This window comes from Haplochromis burtoni, unplaced genomic scaffold (genome assembly GCF_018398535.1).
Source record: "Haplochromis burtoni strain Fernald_Lab_line unplaced genomic scaffold, NCSU_Asbu1 Contig_72, whole genome shotgun sequence".
In the NCBI taxonomy this organism is placed as follows: domain Eukaryota; kingdom Metazoa; phylum Chordata; class Actinopteri; order Cichliformes; family Cichlidae; genus Haplochromis; species Haplochromis burtoni.
Window position 1 is genome coordinate 597,618 of NW_024582433.1, and position 21,555 is coordinate 619,172.

At 41.9% G+C, this 21,555-nt stretch overlaps 1 protein-coding gene across 2 annotated transcripts in view; it reads right to left on the reverse strand.

Moving 5' to 3' along the window:
* The window catches only part of ric1 (RIC1 homolog, RAB6A GEF complex partner 1), a 51,979-nt gene that overhangs the window by 24,608 nt on the left and 5,816 nt on the right, over positions 1–21,555 (reverse strand). For both annotated transcript variants that reach the window (XM_014339805.2, XM_014339804.2), the window contains exons 2-4: positions 20,520–20,627; positions 2,663–2,742; positions 684–791 (exon numbers count right to left, since the gene is read on the reverse strand). In XM_014339805.2, the coding sequence (XP_014195291.1) occupies positions 684–791; positions 2,663–2,742; positions 20,520–20,627 (296 nt within the window). The remainder of the gene's footprint in view (positions 1–683; positions 792–2,662; positions 2,743–20,519; positions 20,628–21,555) is intronic.

A 21,555-nucleotide genomic window follows, 5' to 3' on the forward strand; every position in this document is an offset into this window, starting at 1 on the left:
CCTCTGCCATTAAAAATCCACATCAGAGGACTTTAGCTTCTCTTTGCACCTGAGCTGTCTCTCACTGCCAACACTGTCTTTCCATCAGAGGAAGAGATGTTTTCGAGCCATTACCGTGAGCCAAATGGCTGTCACGTATACACAAAGAGCTACATTTGTTAAAAAAAATGTTTTAATATTTAAATAGCTGCTGATAAACTACCTGAGAAGCATTTGTGCACAGCTTAAATCCTTAAAATGTTTCAAATCCAACACTATAGTTAGCGCTCACACAGAACAACAGTGATTCTGATTTTGTTGTGCAGGTTTTATGGAAGCTATCCTGCCTGTGTTTAATTAACGACATTTTAAATCACTGTTTTGAAAGTAACAAGAACATTTATACCCAGGTAAATATTTGTAGGTTCAAGAAAGAGTTATTTACATGGAAACATAAACAGATAATGATGAAGCTAAGCTCAAGAGGTGGCCATAAACATTGTTAAGAGTTTACAGTGAGTGCTTGAATGGAGACAGAGTGTGAGTAAACCTTGAGTGTGTGTGTTTGTGCAGGAGAATTTGCCTGTGTAAATGTGAGCTTGATGACACATCAAAGACCGAGAGGGAGTGAGCTGATGCCTGTGTGAGGCTGAGGCAGACAGGTAGACACAACAGAAAGAAAGTATGTATGAGAGAGCACCTACCTGGTGATGGGGGCCTCCAGATCCACAGGCTTCTTCATCTCCAGAGAGAGAGCGGGTGCACATTGCTCCTCCTTAAAACCAGGGGTCACCTTCACACGAGGGCTTCCTCTGTGCAACCACATCATTCCAAACACACATTTTACTCCCAGTTACATGAAAGTAAACCCAGTGAAATGCTAAAATTGCAAAGTCACAGAGCTGACAATGAACACTGAATATGTCCTAACTTGCTCAAACGCTGCTGGTGTGCTCTAAAGGAATGTGAAGTACACGCTTTGAGCCGCATTTCAATCAAACAAATGCTTTATATGGTGAACAAACATGGGAGAATTAGCAAGAGAAGAGAGCAAACATCCCTAAGCAGACGGAAAAGTATTCACTTTGCTAAACTTCATGGATATTTTATTGTGTTTTAGATTTTGAATGTTTAAATTATCTTACGGTCCTATTAATCAACACTTCATGGCAAAAAAAAAGAAAAAGGAAAACGTGTTATTTTCACAGTTATAAAAAGCTAAATGCTGTAAAAAATAAATAAATGAAAAATCTGAATGTGCTCTGAATATTTCTAATCCTCTGAGGATCAGCTATGGAGGTAATGGAGAAACTGCAGCTATAATTTCACCGCCTGCTCTAATGACGCAAATGCAATCATGAGCAAACAGAGTGTTTACTAGTAAACTGCACCTGTATACCTGCTACTGCTTTCCTCCCCCCACACATGTTGATAGTCATAATGATACCACACCCATAACATTACATAACCACCTTTCACTGTCAAAGTCTGCATCACAGACACAGTAAAAGATTAAACTGGCAACTGCAGTTGCCAGAGTGAATAAGTTAAGAGTTTTACTTCAAGGCAGCGTTTCCTGTTCTCTCTCTTATGGTTGACTGTATATGTAGACACAGGTGATGGAGACACAGCAGTTTAGCGAGGCAAACATCACTGACAGAAGAGGTAACCAGTGCAATCTGGGCCCTGTTCAACTAATCACTGCATATGTATATAAAGGATGAAAGTACCGACTGTAAAATCAAGAGAAAGGTTAGTGTCCTCCTGGTAAACACCAGCTTACACAGTGTATTTCTCAACCAGTTGCAGTGTGGTTGCAGGAGGGTACTTGCTGGTCACACAGAGGTATATGATGATGTACTGATAATGTCCTTGTGACTGATTTGGTAGCGCCTAGTTTGCATGGAAGACACTGACATGCCTTAAAAAAAACCACTCCAACGACTTGCTAAACAAAAGTGAAACTGTGAAGAAACCTGAAACACAAACTGTTTGCCTTTAAACTCACAGCTGTGGCCTTTATAACATGATGCTTGAAGAAGCAAGGCACAGCTTTTTCATTGAAGGAGAGGCTCTCCGATTGTAGTTTTTACCTGGTACAAGGTACTACCACCTAATTGAAACCCCACAAAAATGAGTCGCAAAAGCAATTACAAGGAGATTTTTTGTGATCTTTGTTACAGATTTCACTCAGCAGCAGGCAGCAACCACTTGCCAACAGTGAATCAGGGAATACAGATTTGGTTAGTGACCAGTCTCTAAGGCCTGTGTGGCTCATACTTCTGTTACTGCAAACCTGTTATGAAGAGTGAGGGGTGGATCTGCCTAAAACACCTAGCAGTTGTGCAGATGGTCATTTGTGTTTCTCATGAGTGTCTTTTGATCTCAATTTTTTCCCCGGCTTCTATTTGTTGTGAGCGTTGCTGTTGTTCCCTTTTCTTTTCTGTGTCAACAGACTGTAGACAAGCCCACAAAATTCCCACCGTTCCTCTTTCTGTGTACCCAGAGACACAAATGGAGTGATGCTGCTTAAACCGCAGCAAAATGTCAATCATAAGGTAGGCTCGTCTTCAAGCACGCACTGTTTATAACCCTCTTTGATACTAATGGGGATCTTAAACACATTTATCAAACAATGGTTCGATAGCTCTTTAAAAGTAGTCTGAATGTGTGGCGCACTCACTTTGGATAGACGGGCTCATAGAGGTACTTGTCATCCCCTCCACCAAGCACATCAAACAAAAGGATGTAGCCTTTGGCAGTCTGAAAACAGAGAGGGGGGGAAAAGTCATTAAAACATCATAAACGTAACTGTTGACAGGAAAAATGAGGAAAAGGTGCGAGACAATAAGATGAGTGCCTTTTCAGACAACAACAGAAACTATAACAGATTAAGTCTGAATCCCTTGTCAGCAACAGGTTTCTAATTTAGCACAGATAAAGTCTGACTAAGTAGCCTTTTTGCACATTTCTGTGAGTATATATATGGACTTTACACAGTTTCTGCTTGTAATGTCTCACCATAATTTGGCTACAGTAAGAATCGAGCACTGTTGTTGTTGTTGTTACAGTGAAACTGTTTCCATAGCTGGGCGCTCCTTTTCATGTGCCATCAGATCATGTCAATTAATAAAGAACACTTTATGAAGACTAGATAATGGAAGGAACAGAGAAAGAAAAGCCACATCACAGCAGGAGGGTGGAGGAGGAAGCAAGGAAGGGAGGAAGCTTAAAATCACAGAACGGAAAACACTGAAGCTGCAGGTCTGGAACAACAGGTCTGCAATGACAATCACTGCAGAAGTGGATAATTGTGATAAGTTTAAAGGCCTTTTATAATTAACGTTATTATGTTTTTATAATCATAGTGGTTATCTTAAGAAAAATGACGCAACTAGACCATCTGATGTGGTGTTCGCCTTGAGTCAATCTGCCAAACCGAAGTATAAGGCCACAAGTATTACCTACGCAAACATGCTAGAAAAAAAATTTTTTGATCAGGTTTTTCGGGTATTTAATTAATGCCCAAGTTGTTTTCCATATCTATATTTGTAACACCATCACAGACACAATAGAACAATAAACATCCAACTGCACACATCTGTGCCGCGACCCTTCATGGCACAAGCTTGAACCGTCTCAACTGTTGAGACAGTTCAAAGTTAAAAACTGACAATCACAATTTTGTTAGCATTTCAAAACAGCCCATTTACACCGAAAGCTCTGTACAGCATTTTCTTGTACTTTTTCCACAACACACACGCAAAGAGCTCTGTAGGAAACGGCTGAAACTGAGAGCTTGTGGAATGAAACATGACACGAAACCTGATCTTGACTCCAGTGTCTGCGTTAACGATCCAAGGTTTGCATATAAAGACTGCTGTGGTGCTCGAATATGAACAAACTAAACTCAAATTCTTCTGCTTATGGTCTCCTGAGCTGAGCTCCAGTGTAGGGCAGTATTTTGCTCTGACTATGGCAGTAACCCTTTACGGTTTTACTAGTGTGGTGACAGTGCTGTTACCACAGCTTTAAGAAAAGCCAAGAAGAAGAAGAAAAGGTAATTTCCAGAAACCGACAAAGAGCGCCAGACTGAGGCCTGTTAAAGCCATCAGCAGCCTTGGATCTTGAAAATCTTAGTGATGGGTAAAAATAAGAAAAACTGCAAACCAACAACACTGCAAAATGCATTAACTCTAAAAAAAGATCAGAATACAGTAACAAAAAAGGTCTGCTTCATACGCTCACTTCTCAAGACTCACTCACAGAGACCTGAATGTGAAAACTAGAGATTTAAAGTATCATTTACAGGGTTCATTAATTAATAGATAACGTTAAAACCAGAATGTTTCATAGCTTATAACCCATAAAACAACAAATCTGACTTTGACATCAAGCACAGTTTGTGTGCAGACCTGATTAGGTAATCACGGTATGCAAGTTTGATTAATTCTAGAGGATTACCAGCTATTCCTGTGAACTTACTGTGGCATAAGCTCGCTAGTCCTGTGCCTGGATGAGTTAAAAACAGAGATCCCCTGGCGATGGGATCACAGCAGCCTCATCACAGGTATTTTCTTGACCTTCCTACTTCTGCAGTACTACACTCAACAAAAATATAAACGCAACACCTTTGTTACTGCTCCCATTCCCCATGGGATGGACGTAGAGACCTAAAATTCATTCCAGATACACAATATAACCATCCCTCCCAAACAGTGGTCACAAATCAGTCCAAATGTGTGGTAGTGGGCACATCTGCTATATTGAGATAATCCATCCCACCTCACAGGTGTGCCACATCAGGATGCTGATCTGACATCATGAGTAGTGCACAGGTGTACCTCAGACTGCCCACAACAAAAGGCCACCCTGGAATGTGCAGTTTTTTGCGCTATTGGGGGTCTGGGGACCCAGAACCGGTCAGTATCTGGTGTGACCACCATTTGCCTCATGCAGTGCAACACATCGTCGCATGGAGTCTATCAGATTGTCAATTGTGGCCTGTGGAATGTTGGTCCACTCCACTTCAATGGCTGTGCGAGGTTGTTGGATATTCGTGGGAACTGGTACACGCTGTCGTATACGCCGGTCAAGCACATCCCGAACATGCTCAATGGGTGACATGTCCGGTGAGTATGCTGGCCATGCAAGAACTGGGACATTCTCAGCTGCCATCTGCCCTGAACAATGTGAACCATGATTCATCCGTGAAGCGCACACCTCTCCAACGTGCCAGACGCCATCGAATGTGAGCATTTGCCCACACAAGTCTGTTACGGCGACGAGCTGGAGTCAGGTCAAGACCCCGATGAGGACGACGGGCATGCAGTTGAGCGTCCCTGAGACGGTTTCTGACAGTTTGTGCAGAAATTGTTTGGTTGTGCAAACCAATTGTTCCAGCAGCTGTCTGGGTGGCTGGTCTCAGACGATCTTGGAGGTGAACCTGCTGGATGTGGAGGTCCTGGGCTGGTGTGGTTACACGAGGTCTGCGGTTGTGAGGCCGGTTGGATGTGCTGCCATATTCTCTGAAACGCCTGTGGAGACGGCTTATGGTTGAGAAATGAACATTCAATGCACGGGCGACAGATCTGGTTGACATTCCTGCTGTCAGCATGCCAATTGCACGCTCCCTCATTGCTTGTGGCATCTGTGGCATTTTGCTGTGAGACAAAACTGCACATTCCAGGGTGGCCTTTTGTTGTGGGCAGTCTGAGGTACACCTGTGCACTACTCATGATGTCAGATCAGCATCCTGATGTGGCACACCTGTGAGGTGGGATGGATTATCTCAATATAGCAGATGTGCCCACTACCACACATTTGGACTGATTTGTGACCACTGTTTGGGAGGGATGGTTATATTGTGTATCTGGAATGAATTTTAGGTCTCTACGTCCATCCCATGGGGAATGGGAGCAGTAACAAAGGTGTTGCGTTTATATTTTTGTTGAGTGTATATTCACTACTTCTTGAGCTGATAATCTGCAAGTCTTCCAACAAGTCCTTCATTTTGATCTCAACTACACAGCTGTAAAGATTCATCTTGCACAGTGGGGATGCTACCACACGGAGAATCCAGACACACAAAACACCTGCCAACGTACTCAAAACCACCACTGTGGTAGTTACCCGTAAAACAGATGTTTCTCACGGCACCACATTTACCCTTGAAGACTGATTAAGGAATGAAGTGATGCTGCATTAAACATAACCTTCATAGATTACATTTTCATGTCTAAACAGTATGAGATAATAACCACTAATAAAAGTAAAAAGGCTGCACATGTGCACATGAAATCACCACACAAAGATGTTTACTTGAATCACAACATACTCTACAAAAATGTAATGAATTGCTGAATCACCTGCACTTCATTTCCCCTCAATCATCATGATCTTCCCTTTAAGAGTGTATCAAGAGTCTAATTTACTGTGTAAGTGAATTAAAGAGGGATGAGTGGGCTTGGAGAATTCTCTGTTAGTCTGCTGAGGAAAATCATTGTGCATTCGGGCTACAGAGACAAAACAGCCTCTTCATCATTTTCATTTTAGCACTATATATAGTTTAGATGAACAGTAGTCTCATCACAATGACCTAGTTAGTTATAATAGCCTCACATGCTTGTGTGATCCACATACAAATACAAGCATTTACAGAGTTCACCCTCCAGCAAAGGATGCACAATTCTTCACATCTACTATTGTAACAGCAGAAAATGTTTGGAATTTGTTAAACCGCTTGAGTTTTCAGACTTGTGGCAAAGCCTTCTGTTAAAGACTATAATTTTATCATCGAGAGCCATAAATTTAAATATAGTTATGTGGCTCAGTTACAAAAACCTTCTGCAGCATTGGGGAAGGCGCAAATCAAGCAGGAATAGAAACAGACAGTGTGGAGGGCAATGAGAAATATGGCACACAGCCAGTTATAACATGGAGTAAACAAACAAGGCTTTCTCCCCCCGAGGAAATTTATAAAAATGGAAATGCGAGGGACACTAGCATGTGAACTGCGGGGAATCTCGCTGAAATATCAAAGATGGGAGGGAAGCTGCAGAAGCAGAAAAACTTGGCAACTCATGATGAACTTCAGTAGTGTCCCCCACTCTTATCATCTCCTCCCTTTAACCTGTAGTTTTGATCACACTAACACATAAAAGCGCTCAGACATCCATTCATGGGCCTTTGATTAGCTTTATTTCAACCTGTCCTATCTGATAAGTGAGCGCTCGTGATGAAAGCAATTGCAGACGAAGGCCTCAATTGGGATGCATCCCGTGTTTCTAGGACTCTTGGTGGGTTCACACATGCACATATAACAGTACAGGAAGAGGCAGGATGCCAGTCATTCTCAGCTGAAACCCAATAAACAAGCAGGCACTGCAATTCAAAGGCAGTCAGTGACCCAGGGCAGGGGAAGTTGCTAGTCACTTTTGTTTTTTCCATCTATGCCGTCTCACTAATAGCAGTCACAAACTCAAGCTGCAGCATTTATGGACAACAGTGAGGCCCTGAAATGTTTTTAAACAGGCCTGTAAAACAGGATGCATCTAAAGAAACCTCAGAGTAACAGGTTTGGTATCCTATTGTGCTCATGTTGTGATCAGTAGAGTCTTATGAAAAAGTGAATCACATGAGAGAAATCTATCATTTATTATCAAATGACTTCAGTGCACTGAAAGTGTGTTGCTTTCACTTTTGTCACTTAAATCGTCCTCTTCTTCAGCTTGATAGCACAAGCTGTGACTTAGCATTGTATTTAAAAAAGACAAGAAAAAGAGGAAGATCAGAAAGGACAGACTAAAGGACAAAAAAGTCAAATAAAGAGAAGAAGAAGCCCACTCAAAAACTGAAATGAAAAGTGGGAAACAGCTGACTGCTAAGTGCTCCAGTTCAGTGTTGCAAGCGGAACGAAAGACTTTGAAAGTTGTTGCTGCAAAAGTAACAAGTCAGCAGAAAGAGTGTACACAGAAAGCACGATGAGCTGCTCTTCTGCATGTCTGAACAGGCTCCACAAGTACACAGGAACATAAACTCGGGGAACACCGCAGTGTTAAGTGCATTATAACAAAAAAAAGAGAAGAAAAAAAAATGGATGCAAACTATTACGATCTGCAAATATTAGATACCTTTCAGTTTGGATTACAAACAAGTATAAATAATGCAATAGCAGAGCACAGATGTGTAAAGTTGATCTACAGCTCTTGCGTGTTAAGTCTTACCGAGTGTGGTTTCAAGGTACACACAGATGTTAACAGTCCTAAATGAACCATGGCAAGTCTAGATATCTGAACGGCAATCAGTGTGCTGCTCTTGATGAACAACTACAAGACTGGTGACGATAACAGACCTAAATCGCCATTATTTTCGTGGCAGATAAGGAAATATGTGCGGTAGTTAAATCTTGTGTATCTCTGAGTTTAACACTCAGAAGAGTAGAAGTGCCAGGTGAACGGAGGCAAAATGGGCGCTGTTTAAATGTGGAAATTCATATTGATTTAATCATTAGCATCGTAAACAGTAAGCACATTTCTTTTTTAATAAACCATTGGAAATAAATCAAAATGCAACATTTCTTTGTGATCAAGGAGTGGCCACAACAAAAAGCAAAATCTGATACAACCTGCAGTCTCAGAAGAAAACATGAAGCGGCTGTAAAAGAAACGGTCCATTTCTTTCTGTCACGTTTTGTTTTGAGAGTTTTTTGTGTCAGTGAACACTGACAGCTTGAAAGGAATGCATTTCAATAGGAAGTAGATTTCATGTCAGGAGCAGGTATTTTGTCCAGAGAAAGCGGGTAGGTGTCACCATGGCAACCCAGAAAATAAAGCTTTAAAAGAAGTGGAACCTGATCTTTTTTTCTAAGCTAAATACTGGCGTGTTTTAGAGTGATACGAACGAACGTCTGTGACGTGCATAACTCAAACCTGGGTCTTCGTGAGTGGTGGCAAAATGATTTGCTCCACCTCCACCCTCCAAATGCCTTTTAAAAGTGGAAAGCATTTCATGTCTATGGACATGAATTTGTACATATAAAAAGAGACAGATGAAAAGTCATGTTCAAGGACACAAATATAAGACTGGAAATTTGTTATGCGGAACATGAATCACTAGATTAAATGTTGTGGCAATTTCATAAACTGTCGTGAGACTGGGTTGTTACAGCAAAGAGAGCTCTCTGGTACTGGTATGATACTAAATTTTATAATCTGGTTTTTACTTAAAGAAATATGAAGATTTATTGTCTCAGAAAATTAAGATATGTTTAGCAGTAGTGAGTTACTAAGGTCATACACAGGGTGCATTTCTCTAAGTCTAGACTTTCTGAATTGTATCCAGAAGTGGAAAATAAATGTGATAAATGCCACGGTTCTCCTTGTCACCTTAGCCACATGTTTTTTCTGTGTCCTGAGCTACAAGGTTTCTGGACAGGGTATTTTGCTATTATGTCAACTGTTCTTGGGGTAACTCTTCATCCTTGTCCTCTGATTGCTGTATTTGGGATTCCTGTTCACTCACTTACACTTGATTCCACACAAAAGGATATTATAGCCTTCACATCCCTATTAGCGAGATGTCTAATATTGTTGCATTGGAAGTCTGTTCAGTATCCTACTATTTCCCGGTGGCTAAAAGATGTCATGGTTTTTTTTTTAAAACTTGAAAAATTAAATATACGTTGAGAGGTTGCACAGCCAAATTTTTTCACAAGTGGCAACCCTTTATCTCTTATTTTGCTAGTCTAGAAGAATTGCCTGTTTAAATGTACTTCTGTTACTGTTATATTCCTCTTACATGTTTGATGGTTGTGTTTTAGAATGCGTTATTTTATATAAGTTTATTTACTTAGGAAAATGAAGAAAGGTTGATTGTATTTCGGTAACCGCAAGTACTGTTGTTTTCTTTTTTCGATAAAAATATTTTCAAAAAAACAGTAGTGAGTTACATCAACTTATTATGGATGTCTAAAGAAGCTAAAATCACATAATCTTAATTCACACTGCTAAAAAAATTAAAGAAACTTTGAAAACACATCAGACCTCAGGAGGAAAAAACCTGTGCTGGGATATTTACACTGATATGGACTGGTAAAGATGTCAGAAATAAGAGGATGCGCCATCGTTTGATGGTAATAAAAATGATCATCTTATAGAGGGCTGAGTTTAAAGCAACTCTAAAAATCAAAGTGACATAAATTAGGAAAAAATAATAATAATAATAATAATAATAATAAAAAAATAAAAAATCGCAAACTCTGATTGCAAAAACTCAAAATGTAATTCAGTAGTTCCCTTTCAGTCGATTCACTCGGTACAACACGTAAGTATGGGATATCATGCCCTCGCGTGTCCTGGCTGAAGAAACCTTTATTCACGCCTTTAAGGCAGATGACGTGTGATGACACGCGCACGGCCCCTCCTGCACATATAGCATCACAGTCATCCCTCAGTTCTTACGCTCTTCACCTCGCTGAATCCGCGCTTTCCAGCCACGCACGTTTGTCGGAGCACAGAGTCGCCGCGTTTCATCGCTGCCTCGCTCAGTTTAATCTCTAAGAGCCACCCATGTCCCGGGCCACCCAAATCTGGGGCCGGACCTTCTCTCCAGGGGGGGTCCTCTGGTGAGAGAATGGAGGTTACACCCTTTAATAGTGGCTCAGATTTGGGATCTATTTGGCAAGGCGCAAATAGATCTTTTTGCTTCCAGGGTAAATACTCACTGCCCCCTGTTCTTCTCCATAATCGACCATGATGCACCCTTGGGCTTGGATGCGCTAGTGCACCAATGGCCAGACGTGCTCCTGTATGCATTTCCCCCAGTGGAAATTATATCTCCAGTTCTAGAGAGAGCGCGTCGGCATTCCCTCTCTCTGATTCTAGTGGCCCCTTGGTGGCCCACAAGGTCGTGGTATGCAGAGATAATCAGCCTGCTAGCAGAGAGTCCTTGGCAGCTTCCTCTCCACAGGGATCTCCCCTCTCAGGCTTGTGCAGAAGTGTTTCATCCGCGCCCAGACCTGTGGCGCCTTCATGCTTACCTGCTGAGAGGTTAAACTTGATTGCTAAGGGTTTGCCACCTAGTGTGATAGCGACAATTCAGAGCGCTAGGGCCTCATCTACTAGAGGCTTGTACGCTTACAAATGGCGAGCCTTCGAGCAATGGTGCCAGGACCGTCACACTCCCATTTCAGTGCTCTATTGTGGATTTTTTTGACATTCCTGCAGGAGCTGCTGGATAAGGGCCTTTCATTTTCGACAATTAAGGTTTATTTAGCAGCTATATCTGCTTGTCATATTGGCTTTGACGGGGTGACACTAGGTGCACATCCCCTCGCCATACGTTTTCTGAAAGGAGTTCGCTGGCTGAGGCCCGTGCTTAAGTCCAGTGTCCCTGCTTGGGACTTGTCTTTGGTGCTGGAGGCCCTTCGTAGCCCCCGTTTGAACCCATTGAGTCTGTGGATATGAAATTTCTTTCATATAAGACTGCATTACTTCTCGCTTTGGCTTTGGCAAAGCGAGTGGGTGACCTTCATGCGCTGTCTGTGCATCCCTCCTGCACACAGTTCTCTCCTGATGGCCACAAGGTCGTATTGCGTCCAAATGCTGCCTATTTTCCCAAGATCATGCCTGCGTCTTATAGCTCAATGGAGTTTGAGTTGCTGAGCTTTTGCTCCCCTCGTTTTGCATCTGAGGAGCAGAGGAGGATGCATTCTCTTTGTCCAGTGCATGTGCTGCGCACCTACATTGAGCGCACTCAGAATGTGCGTTTATGTGACCAGCTGTTTGTCTGCTTCGCTAATCCAAATAGAGGTAGAGCTCTGTCGAAACCGAGGCTGTCCCACTGGATTATAGAAGCTATCTCACTGGCATACGGCACCAGAGGTCTTGCTTTGCCCCACGGGGTGAGAGCTCATTCCACCAGGGGGATGGCGACCTCATGAGCTCTTTTTAAAGGGGTGTCTTTAGCTGATATTTGTGTGGCAGCTAGTTGGGCATCACCGCACACTTTTGTGTGGTTTTATCGGTTGGACGTTACAGCCCCTTCGGTGGCTCATGCTGTCCTTTCTGCTGGGTCTACCACTCACTAAGGATGTGGTGGTCCGATTCCGGTTCGGTGGCTGCTCTGCAGGGCATGTATATATGTCCCATACTTATGTGTTGTACCGAGTGAATCGACTGAAAGGGAACGAATAGTTATGTCTATAACTTCTGTTCCCTGAAGGAGAGAAATGAGGTACAACACAAGGTGGCCCCACTGAGCAGTTTGGCTCGGTGAAGAGCGGCTATCAAACTGAGGGATGCTATATGTGCAGGAGGAGCCGTGTGCGTGTCATCACACGTCATCTGCCTTAAAGGCGTGAATAAAGGTTTCTTCAGCCAGGACACGCGAGGGTGTGATATCCCATACTTATGTGTTGTACCTCGTTCCTCTCCTTCAGGGAACAGAAGTTATAGACATAACTATTTGTTTGTATGGGGCTTATATGCTTGAGTGCTTGCTTTACAGCATCGGGGCATGCGCCTAATGAGACGATGGATGGCATCCTGGGGCATCTCCTCCCAGATCGGGACTAGAGCATAATTAAGCTCCTGGACAGTCTCACATTGAACCTGGCAGCATCAGGTGGGTCAAAACATAACAATACACAGTCCCATGCGAGCCCAACTAAACCGGTCATGCTGACCAATGTTCCAGGCAGCACAACATTCTCCACGGCTTCTCCAGACTCAAGGTTAACCTGCTCTCGTCTGTGAAAAGCGCAGAGCGTGAGTGGTGGACCTGCCAATCCTGGTATTTTATGGCAAGCTGGCTCCACAGTGCCGCACAGGGAGCACAGAAGCCACTAGAGGACGTCAGGCCCTCAGGCCACCCTCATCAAGTCTGTTTCTGATTGTTTGGTTTGTTTTTTGTTGCATTCCTGTGCCCTATACACTTACACACTGATTCGACTGGGAAACAGTCATCGCTATGAGAGTCTCACTCTTAGGGCCTGTAACAGCCCAACACCGGAAACCACTACTTACATCCACTAGTATAAACGCCTAAACAACACATAACTGAAATCAAGATCACAGCACCAGTCACATGAGTCTTTGTGCAGAGGAGTTCATTACTTCAAAAATAAAGCTAAAATTATTAACTGCAACACGTGTACCAAACTACACTTGACAAAAAGTAACAGTAACTCAATATAAGTTGTAAACTAAATGCACCAACAATATATAGTTATAGGATGTTATCATATATGATATAGTTTTATAGTTATAATTATGTAGTTATTATATAGGACATAATCACATTTATATATAGCTATATTACAGCTATATTTTAGTTATAGGACATAGTTTACGGTTACTTTTATATAGCGCTTTTCCGCATTAACTGAGCATCTAAAGCACTTTTTATAACAAGCCACATTATCCCATAGACACGAACATGCACAGTCGCACACGCATTATATAAACACACAGAATGTTAAAGATAAAACAGGAATGAGCGCTGCCTGTGTTTACAAAATATGATACAGTGCTGAAACTGCTGACTCTTTACTTTTAGCTTTCAGTTCCTTCTTTAAAAACCAAAATAAAACTAAAACCTTTTGACCCTAATCCTTTTTCATTTTAGAATGTGTTTATAAATGTATGCTAGTAATATAACTATGTATGTTGTGCATCTGTGTGATAGAAAATTGCACCGTATTCTTGGTCAGTCTTTGGTGAAAACACTTTCCTGAGTGCTGCAGTGTGAGAGACTAAAAACAGAGAGGGAACACGTTGGCCTCGGAAAGATCCCAAAACACACACACGAGAAAAGCTAAATGGTAAGAAGTATTTCCCGTGTCTGAAGAACGTCATCCTTTCTTGACGCCAACCACACGCAGAAGTCCATCCCTCTCCCTGCTCTGTCAGTTGCTTTACTTATTTCTCTGTCATTCTCATACTCACAGACACACACTGAGCTAAAGATAGTCATAGCTATGGTTTAGTTAGCCTCAAGGCCTGCAGTCAAACATCTGGAAAACAGCTGGTAGCTGAATTAAGGACTACTGCCTGGGCAATGGTGGCTTTTATTGTTCTGCACTCCAAATCGGTTCCCTTTATAATTACACTGCAGTGCTAATGAAGGTGTGAGGATTTATGGCATTGTGAATAAGCAGCTTGTCAAGACACCACAAATCCTGTGAATGCTTCAAGCAAACTTGAGACCTGTAAGCCTCGATGACTTCTTATGGTTGCATCATCTTTGCCAAACAAATGAAGTGCATGAACATAACTCCTTTCAGCAGTAAGTAAACCCAGGAAGTGAGTGGTGTGTGGGCCCTAGTATTTTTAACTTCTGCACCTGCTCCCTGTTGTGCCGACAGACCGAGCCTGGGACTTACTGCTTTCTCAGACACGTTCATAACATTCATTCATGTATACTTTGGCACTCTTGCAGCAAGGAAAAAAGGTGAGTGAGAAAGAGAGGTGAGATTATTGCACTAATATTTGTTCCACTGTCTTTTGGGAGGGGGGTGGGGGGGTGGGGGGGTGATTACCAGCATATTCCCCATATTTTCTAGCTCGGAAGATATAAAAGCCAATCAGAAAATAGCATCTGCTGAATAAGCGTATCTGCTTTGCACACTGCAGTATTTGTACACTGGAGCAGCTTCTTTAACACCTGATTCTGCAGAATGGATTCAAGAAGAAGAGGTAGTGTTTTGGGACAAACGAGCACACTGCCACACCTCTGAACAATGTATTGTGCCCTTGACAGTTTTTTACATGGAAATGCAAGGGAATCTAACTAAGGTATACCAAACTCCACAAAACACAAACAGGGGATATTGTGCCATTTATAGCCGAGTGGCAAAGTGACCATAGCATTATTTGAGACAGATTTTACAGAAATTTTACAGACGTGAGCATCAGAATGGAGAAGAAAGAAAACTTTGAATGTGGTTGCTGGTGGACTGAGTATTTCAGAAACTGCTGGGACTTTCCTGCACAACCATCTCTAAAGCTTACAGAGAATGGTTGGAACAAGAGAAAATGTCCAGTTAGCAGCAGCTCTCTGGGTGAAAAATGTCTTGTTAACACCACAGGTCGAAGGAGAATAGCCAAACTACTTCAACATCCATCCCTACGTGACCACAATGATGGTGCCTTCCAGCAGATTAACAAACCATGTCATGATGTTCAGCTCATCTCAAATTGTTTTCTTGACATCAAAACGAGTTTTCTGCACTCAAATGACCTCCACAGTCTCCACATGTCAATACAAAAGAGCACCTTTGGCATGTTGTGAAATTAGAGAATTGCATCATGTATCACCTAACAAATCTGCATCAAGCCCGTGACGCTGCGTGATGCCTTCATTTCAATGTGGACCAAAATCTCATAGGAATTTTTCCAGCACCTTCTTGAATATATGCTGTGAAGAATAAAGGCAGTTCTGAAGGCAAAAGTGGGTCCAACCCAGAACTAGCAAGGTGTAACTAATAAAGTGGCCAGTTAGTGTATATATATTAAGAAAAAACTCAAAGTACATATAAAAATTACACAATTAAAACTCCTCATCCTCTGGTTGCATGCCTCTGCAAGCATGGATACAAGCACACCCAAACACAAAGCAGTGGATTTTTTGGAGCAGACACTAATGATCCTAATGAATCAATGCTCTGTGTGCCGGTTGTTTTGATGCCTATCCTTTTGTTTTCTGTCTTGGCAGTCGTGCTATGTGTTGCTGATCACATGGCCTTTAGAACCCGCTTGACTCATCTTCTGACTTAGACACTTGTTTTGTGAGGTTACTCAACCTGACACTTCCATCAGACAGTTATCCCAGTAGCTCAGCTAACAATCATGACCAACTGTAACCAATGACTTCCTGTATGTACAGTAGGCATTCCAGGTAGGAAATTTTGAATGAAACTAGATGATAATATATGAGATGAGCTCCTATCAAACATTTATCCCCACAAGCTCTATCTTATCTTGCATGCAAAAAGAGAAACAGCCCGATTCCACTAACACTGCTCATCCTTCTTTATGTGCATCAGTATGTTTGATAGAACAGATGCAACGTCCGTCTGTTACGTTGCTGAAGAAGACATTAGTTCAACACAGAGAGGGTCACAGGCAACATGTACCAGTGATTACAATTGAAAATGTATATTTTACAGCGTGCAGATGTACACGCGCACGCATGCACGCACGCACGCACGCACACTTTTAAGATGTGGAGATGTGACAGTAAAGGAAATATCTGTCTAAATTAATATCAATAAGCATGTGTGCTTAAATGCTAACAGATGGTGGAAGAACATTTCATCTCCGCAGACATTACCATGTTTTCTACGTCCTATCTGACAGGGGAGTAACATGGTAAGATCCTCTGGACAATTATAACATCTCTACAAACGTGATATCATTTTGTACAACTTCTAATCTACTTATTAGTGCTCTTTAACATAAAATTTCTTTTTTTTTTGGTCACCAAAATGATTTTTGTCCTAATAGTGAAACCCCACTCCCAAACAAATCCAAATTTGAAGGCTTGAGTGGTGGGGTGGGGGAGTGAATCACTCCACCATTCCCAAATTATCATTAAAATGGTTACATTTAAGCAACAAAAGCTCACACAAAAATATGGTTTGAGTTGCCATTTCTTTAAAGCTTTATCGTCTCTGTTACCATAATAAAGCATGGCCACTGAAGAATGTAGACAACGTGCTACAGACACAAAATATACTTCCTCTTGATATACGTTAGTTATAAAGTTGTCCCTGATGTCCATAAAAAGAGTCAAATAAATCGATATTTTTTGTGACCATTTAATTTTTATTTTTATTTTTTTGCAATGAGGCCAGGCTGGTTTGGCAGGGCATTACAGTTCCACTTTGGCAGAGAACAATTTGCTTCACTTCAAGCCAACTGCATACTTAATCAGTGTTCAGCAAAGGATAAAGTATGACACTATAGATTAGGAGCAAAGTGTAACCACAGCACAGACATTGTTGCGTCACTGTAAAATCCTTTCTGTTCTTCCACAACTAGTCCCCCTTCGACATTCCCTGTGCTTTTCAGCACGCTGAGCCCCTCTCAAGTTAATCTTGTCTAAATTATCTCTAACTGTCGACACTTTTACAATTCTTTGCGTCATTGTTGATGTTTCGCCGTTATTTACTTAAACAGCTGCAGTAGACTTTTTGAATGCTGCAGGCTATTCTGTTCGTGCAGCATTAAACCCGGAGCTGCTTGTGGCCTTTTGAAAGTTGTAGACCTGACACAAGTCAAAGCGTGTTTAGCTTCAAACTTGCTTTTTTGAAACACGTGGACATGACAGTATGTCAAGAGTTCATGTTTTTCCAATCAAAAACGCCAGAATTGTGAACACTGATGTACAAATACTCACAACAGGTACCCAAAATGATCTTTAAAATATCTATTATTGAATAGCGAGGCCATATGGTTTATGTCGCTTGTGCGATTCTGCCTTATTTTTATCCACAAAGTGTTATTTTTCTTGACTTAATGTTATATTTACTGTTATATTATAGACCTTAAACATGCAAACTTCACAGTAATATCACACCATAGTTAACGCTGCAGTATGTGTGACTGAAAGTGATGTCTAATGACGTGGACTGCTCAGCAACTGTGTTTCAGTGCTATTGCCGTCATTCACCTCCTACATCGTTCCCTCGCTCACCTGGAGACCGCTGGGAGCACTGTGAGAATCATGTTCTTTGATTTCTCCAGTGCCTTCAACACTATTCTTCCCACGGTCCTGAAGGACAAGTTGGAGAACTCTGGAGTGGACCATCACCTCACTACCTGAATTTTGGACTACCTCACCGACTGACCACAGTATGTGAGAACTCAGGGCTGTGTGTCGGACAGGGTCGTCTGCAGTACGGGGGCCCCACAGGGAACGGTTCTGGCTCTGTTCCTCTTCACCATCTACACTGCAGACTTCTCCCACAACTCCACCCAGTCGGCCTCATCACTGATGGGGACGACAAGGAGTACAGAGGACTGACTCAAGACTTTGTGGACTGGTGCCAGCTGAACTACCTACAGATCAACACCAGTAAAACCAAGGAGCTGGTGGTAGACTTCCGCAGGCACAAACATCCTCCACTGCAACCACTGAACATCCAAGGTATGGACAAGCTGTGGACAGCTACAGGTACCTTGGTGTTCATCTGAACAACAAACTGGACTGGACTCATAATTCAGACGCCCTCTACAGGAAAGGTCAGAGCAGGCTGTACCTGCTGCGGAGGTCTTTTGGAGTGGAGGGCCCACTCCTGAAGACCTTCTATGACTCTGTGGTGGCCTCAGCCATCTTTTATGGTGTGGTCTGCTGGGGTGGCAGCATCTCTGCTGGGGATAGGAAGAGACTGAACAGGGTGATCCGGAGGGCCATCTCTGTTCTAGGATGCCCTCTGGACCCAGTGAAGGTGGTGAGTGACAGGAGAATGGTGGCTAAGCTTTCATCCCTGTTGGACAACATCTCCCACCCCATGCAGCAGACTGTGACAGCACTGAGCAGCTCCTTCAGTGGGAGACTGCGGCACCCACGGTGTGGGACGGAGACGGAGAGATTTCGCAGGTCTTTCCTCCCCACTGCTGTCAGACTCCACAACAAAGACTTCAACTGATCAAACACATTATTACACAGTATTAGTCATACTAATATTATTGTAAAAGTGCTACATCCACAAGCATCTTAGAACCACTAATTAAATCTCCATATGTAACAAATCCCAACAGTCATCATCTGTGTCTATCAAATATTGAGATTCACTGGTAAGAAAAGTGATTAATGTTGCACAAACTAACCATAATACACATAAAGATGTTATTAGCGATTTCAGACAGTCATTTAAAACACCGATCCCAGCATAAACTTTTACTTCAACCGCGCATGTACTCTATGTTCCCTAGTGTGTCCAACCAGGCAAGTCTGACAGCAAGAGCCGTGTGTCAGCCTCTGATGACACTTTAGTAACCTAAAAAGGGAGCTACTTCAATAACCTCCAACAAAGCACTGCTCCCACTAAAGATGGAAACAACTAATGTGTTTCATCACTTGAGGCAAAAAAACATACAGTTGAGCACAATCAGGCTGTAAATGACGAGATGCTAGCAGCTGGTGACGTGCAACCAAAAAGTACCCAAATGATCCCCCCACCATGACATGAAGAGCAAACAGTGGATGGAAATTATTGATTTGGTTACGTAGTGGAAAAGCAGGGCTTTAAGGAGCTAGTTATAAAACTCGATCGAAGACAAACCAATAGAGGAAGGAAGATACATTTCAGCATTAGTTATTTTTAAACTAAGATGTTACGCAGTCAGGTTATACTTTTCCTTAAATTTCAAGGAAAGATAACGAGGCTACGTTTGTGTCAACTTTTGACTTACGTTGTGTCACAACTAGAGCACCATAACGCTCCTGCTGCTGCTGGTGGCACCTTTTTCAATCGACTCGCTCTTCAAAGTAGGAAGTGGCTCAGTGCAAAAGGAGGATGGAAAACACCCATTTATTTACACTCATAAATGCTGCTACTTGTGGGCATCCAAAACAAAAACAAACAAAAAAAAAACCACTGTTCACAAAAAATTTTTCTATGTAGTCAAAAAAATGTATTGCACATTTCCTTTAAATATTGTGATATACTTCTGAAGCTGTATCACCCACTCCTGGGTGCAACATGTTATATCTAACACCAGCGGTCCCCAACCTTTTTTGCGCCATGCACTAGTTTTGTCTGACAATGTTTTCACGGACCGGCCTTTAAGGTGTCATGGACAAATACAACAAAATAAAACCAAGACTGGTACCAAAAAAAAGAAAAAAAAGAAGGTTTATTCATAACACACGGGAAAAGACCCAGGGAAACAGAGTTAACAATAAAAACGACAAAAAAAAAAAATAACGATAAAAACCTTAAATTCCTGAAAACCTTAAATTCCACACCCAAGGCTCAACTCTCACGGCCCGGTAGCAAATGACTCACGGGCTGTGGCCCAGAGGGTTGGGGACCGCTGTCTTACACAACATGAATTTGCTTTTGACCTTTTTTAACTGGGGTTTTTTCTGCACACTGAAGAAGTTTTGATCTTGCAACCAATTCTGACTTTTAACTTGTTTCTTAAGGTTGGGTTTAATTTACTCACACCTAATCTTGTAAGAAGGCAGCACAGACTCTTTACCTTAACTGCATGCAAACCAATCGTGCTTATGTGAGCAGTCAGCCCTCAAAGACATATGTTTGTGTATGCCAGAAAAGGCTGCTTAACCAGGACATAATTGTGATATATGATTGTTTGATAGCACTTGAAAAGAAAAAAAAATATCTCAAAAATATGTGTTGATGTTTACTCTAATATGCGACACAATTTGTCCCAGGGAAACTCAGTCAAAACTACATTTCTGCAATTGGTATCAACTTTAGTGTTTTGCAGTAACAGAGCTTGGGGGAGAACGTAAGCTGATCAGTCAAACTGCAAATATGATATGACATTGCCAAATGGTGTACTTACCGCCACAGCTATCATTGAGTCGTCTGGTTTCCATTCTGCTTTCTGGTAGAAGCCAAACTGAGCCGCTGCCTTTGCAGACTCGATATAGCTGACTATCAAAACACTGGGCTGTGGGTGGGAAACAGAAATATGGGAAAGAAAGTGAGCTCTGGAGGTCAAAATCATCTGATTTGATATTAAACAAATAACACTGGAGCTACAAAAGAAAACAGCATACCTCTTGTATCAAGTAATTAATATAGAAATATTTTTAAAAATGCTTAAAAAAAAAACATGCTGTGTGACAGCTAGTAACTCATCTATCTACGAAAAAATAAAAATGAAATAAATCCCAGGCAGCAGCCCAGTAAACAATGTCAGTGTGATATTATGACAGCAGCTTTATTTCTAGTGTTGGTTGTGATTGACAGAGATAATCTATAAAGATATTTGTCAGCCAATGTGCTGGAAGGGGATTTGTCGGGAATGATTTATTGCCTCAAATGGTTGGTATTTGGCAAAGAAGAAATACAGATTTGATTTCAAATTCTTTTCCAAAAATGGGATGACTATAATACCTCAGTGATGCCAAAAATCTCCTACCTAGTGAGGCCAATGGACTGTGAAAAATCTATTTTTACTGAGAAAACAAAAGCATGTTGAGGCTTCTCTTTCTATCACGCAAAATGGATAAACTACAGGTGTGTTGCGAAGTTCTCATACAGCCATCATGGGCATAGATGTCATGGCAATTATGTGGGTTTTCATGACTTTCATGAACTGTTCTTTTTCCAGGACTGAATGACTGTACAGTAGGGCTGCCACGATTTGTCGACTAGTCACGATTACGTCGACTATCAAAATCGTCGACGACTGATTTAATAGTCGACGTCGTTTGAAGCTTTGTAAGATCGCAAAAGACGCAGGAATAAGTAGCAGGATTTAAGAGTGTAATAACGGACTGAAACAGAAGATGGCAGCACTGCATGTACAAGGATGCCAGCTGCCGTTAAACCCCGAAGAAGAAGAAGCAGCTGTGTCCCAGAATTCATAGCGC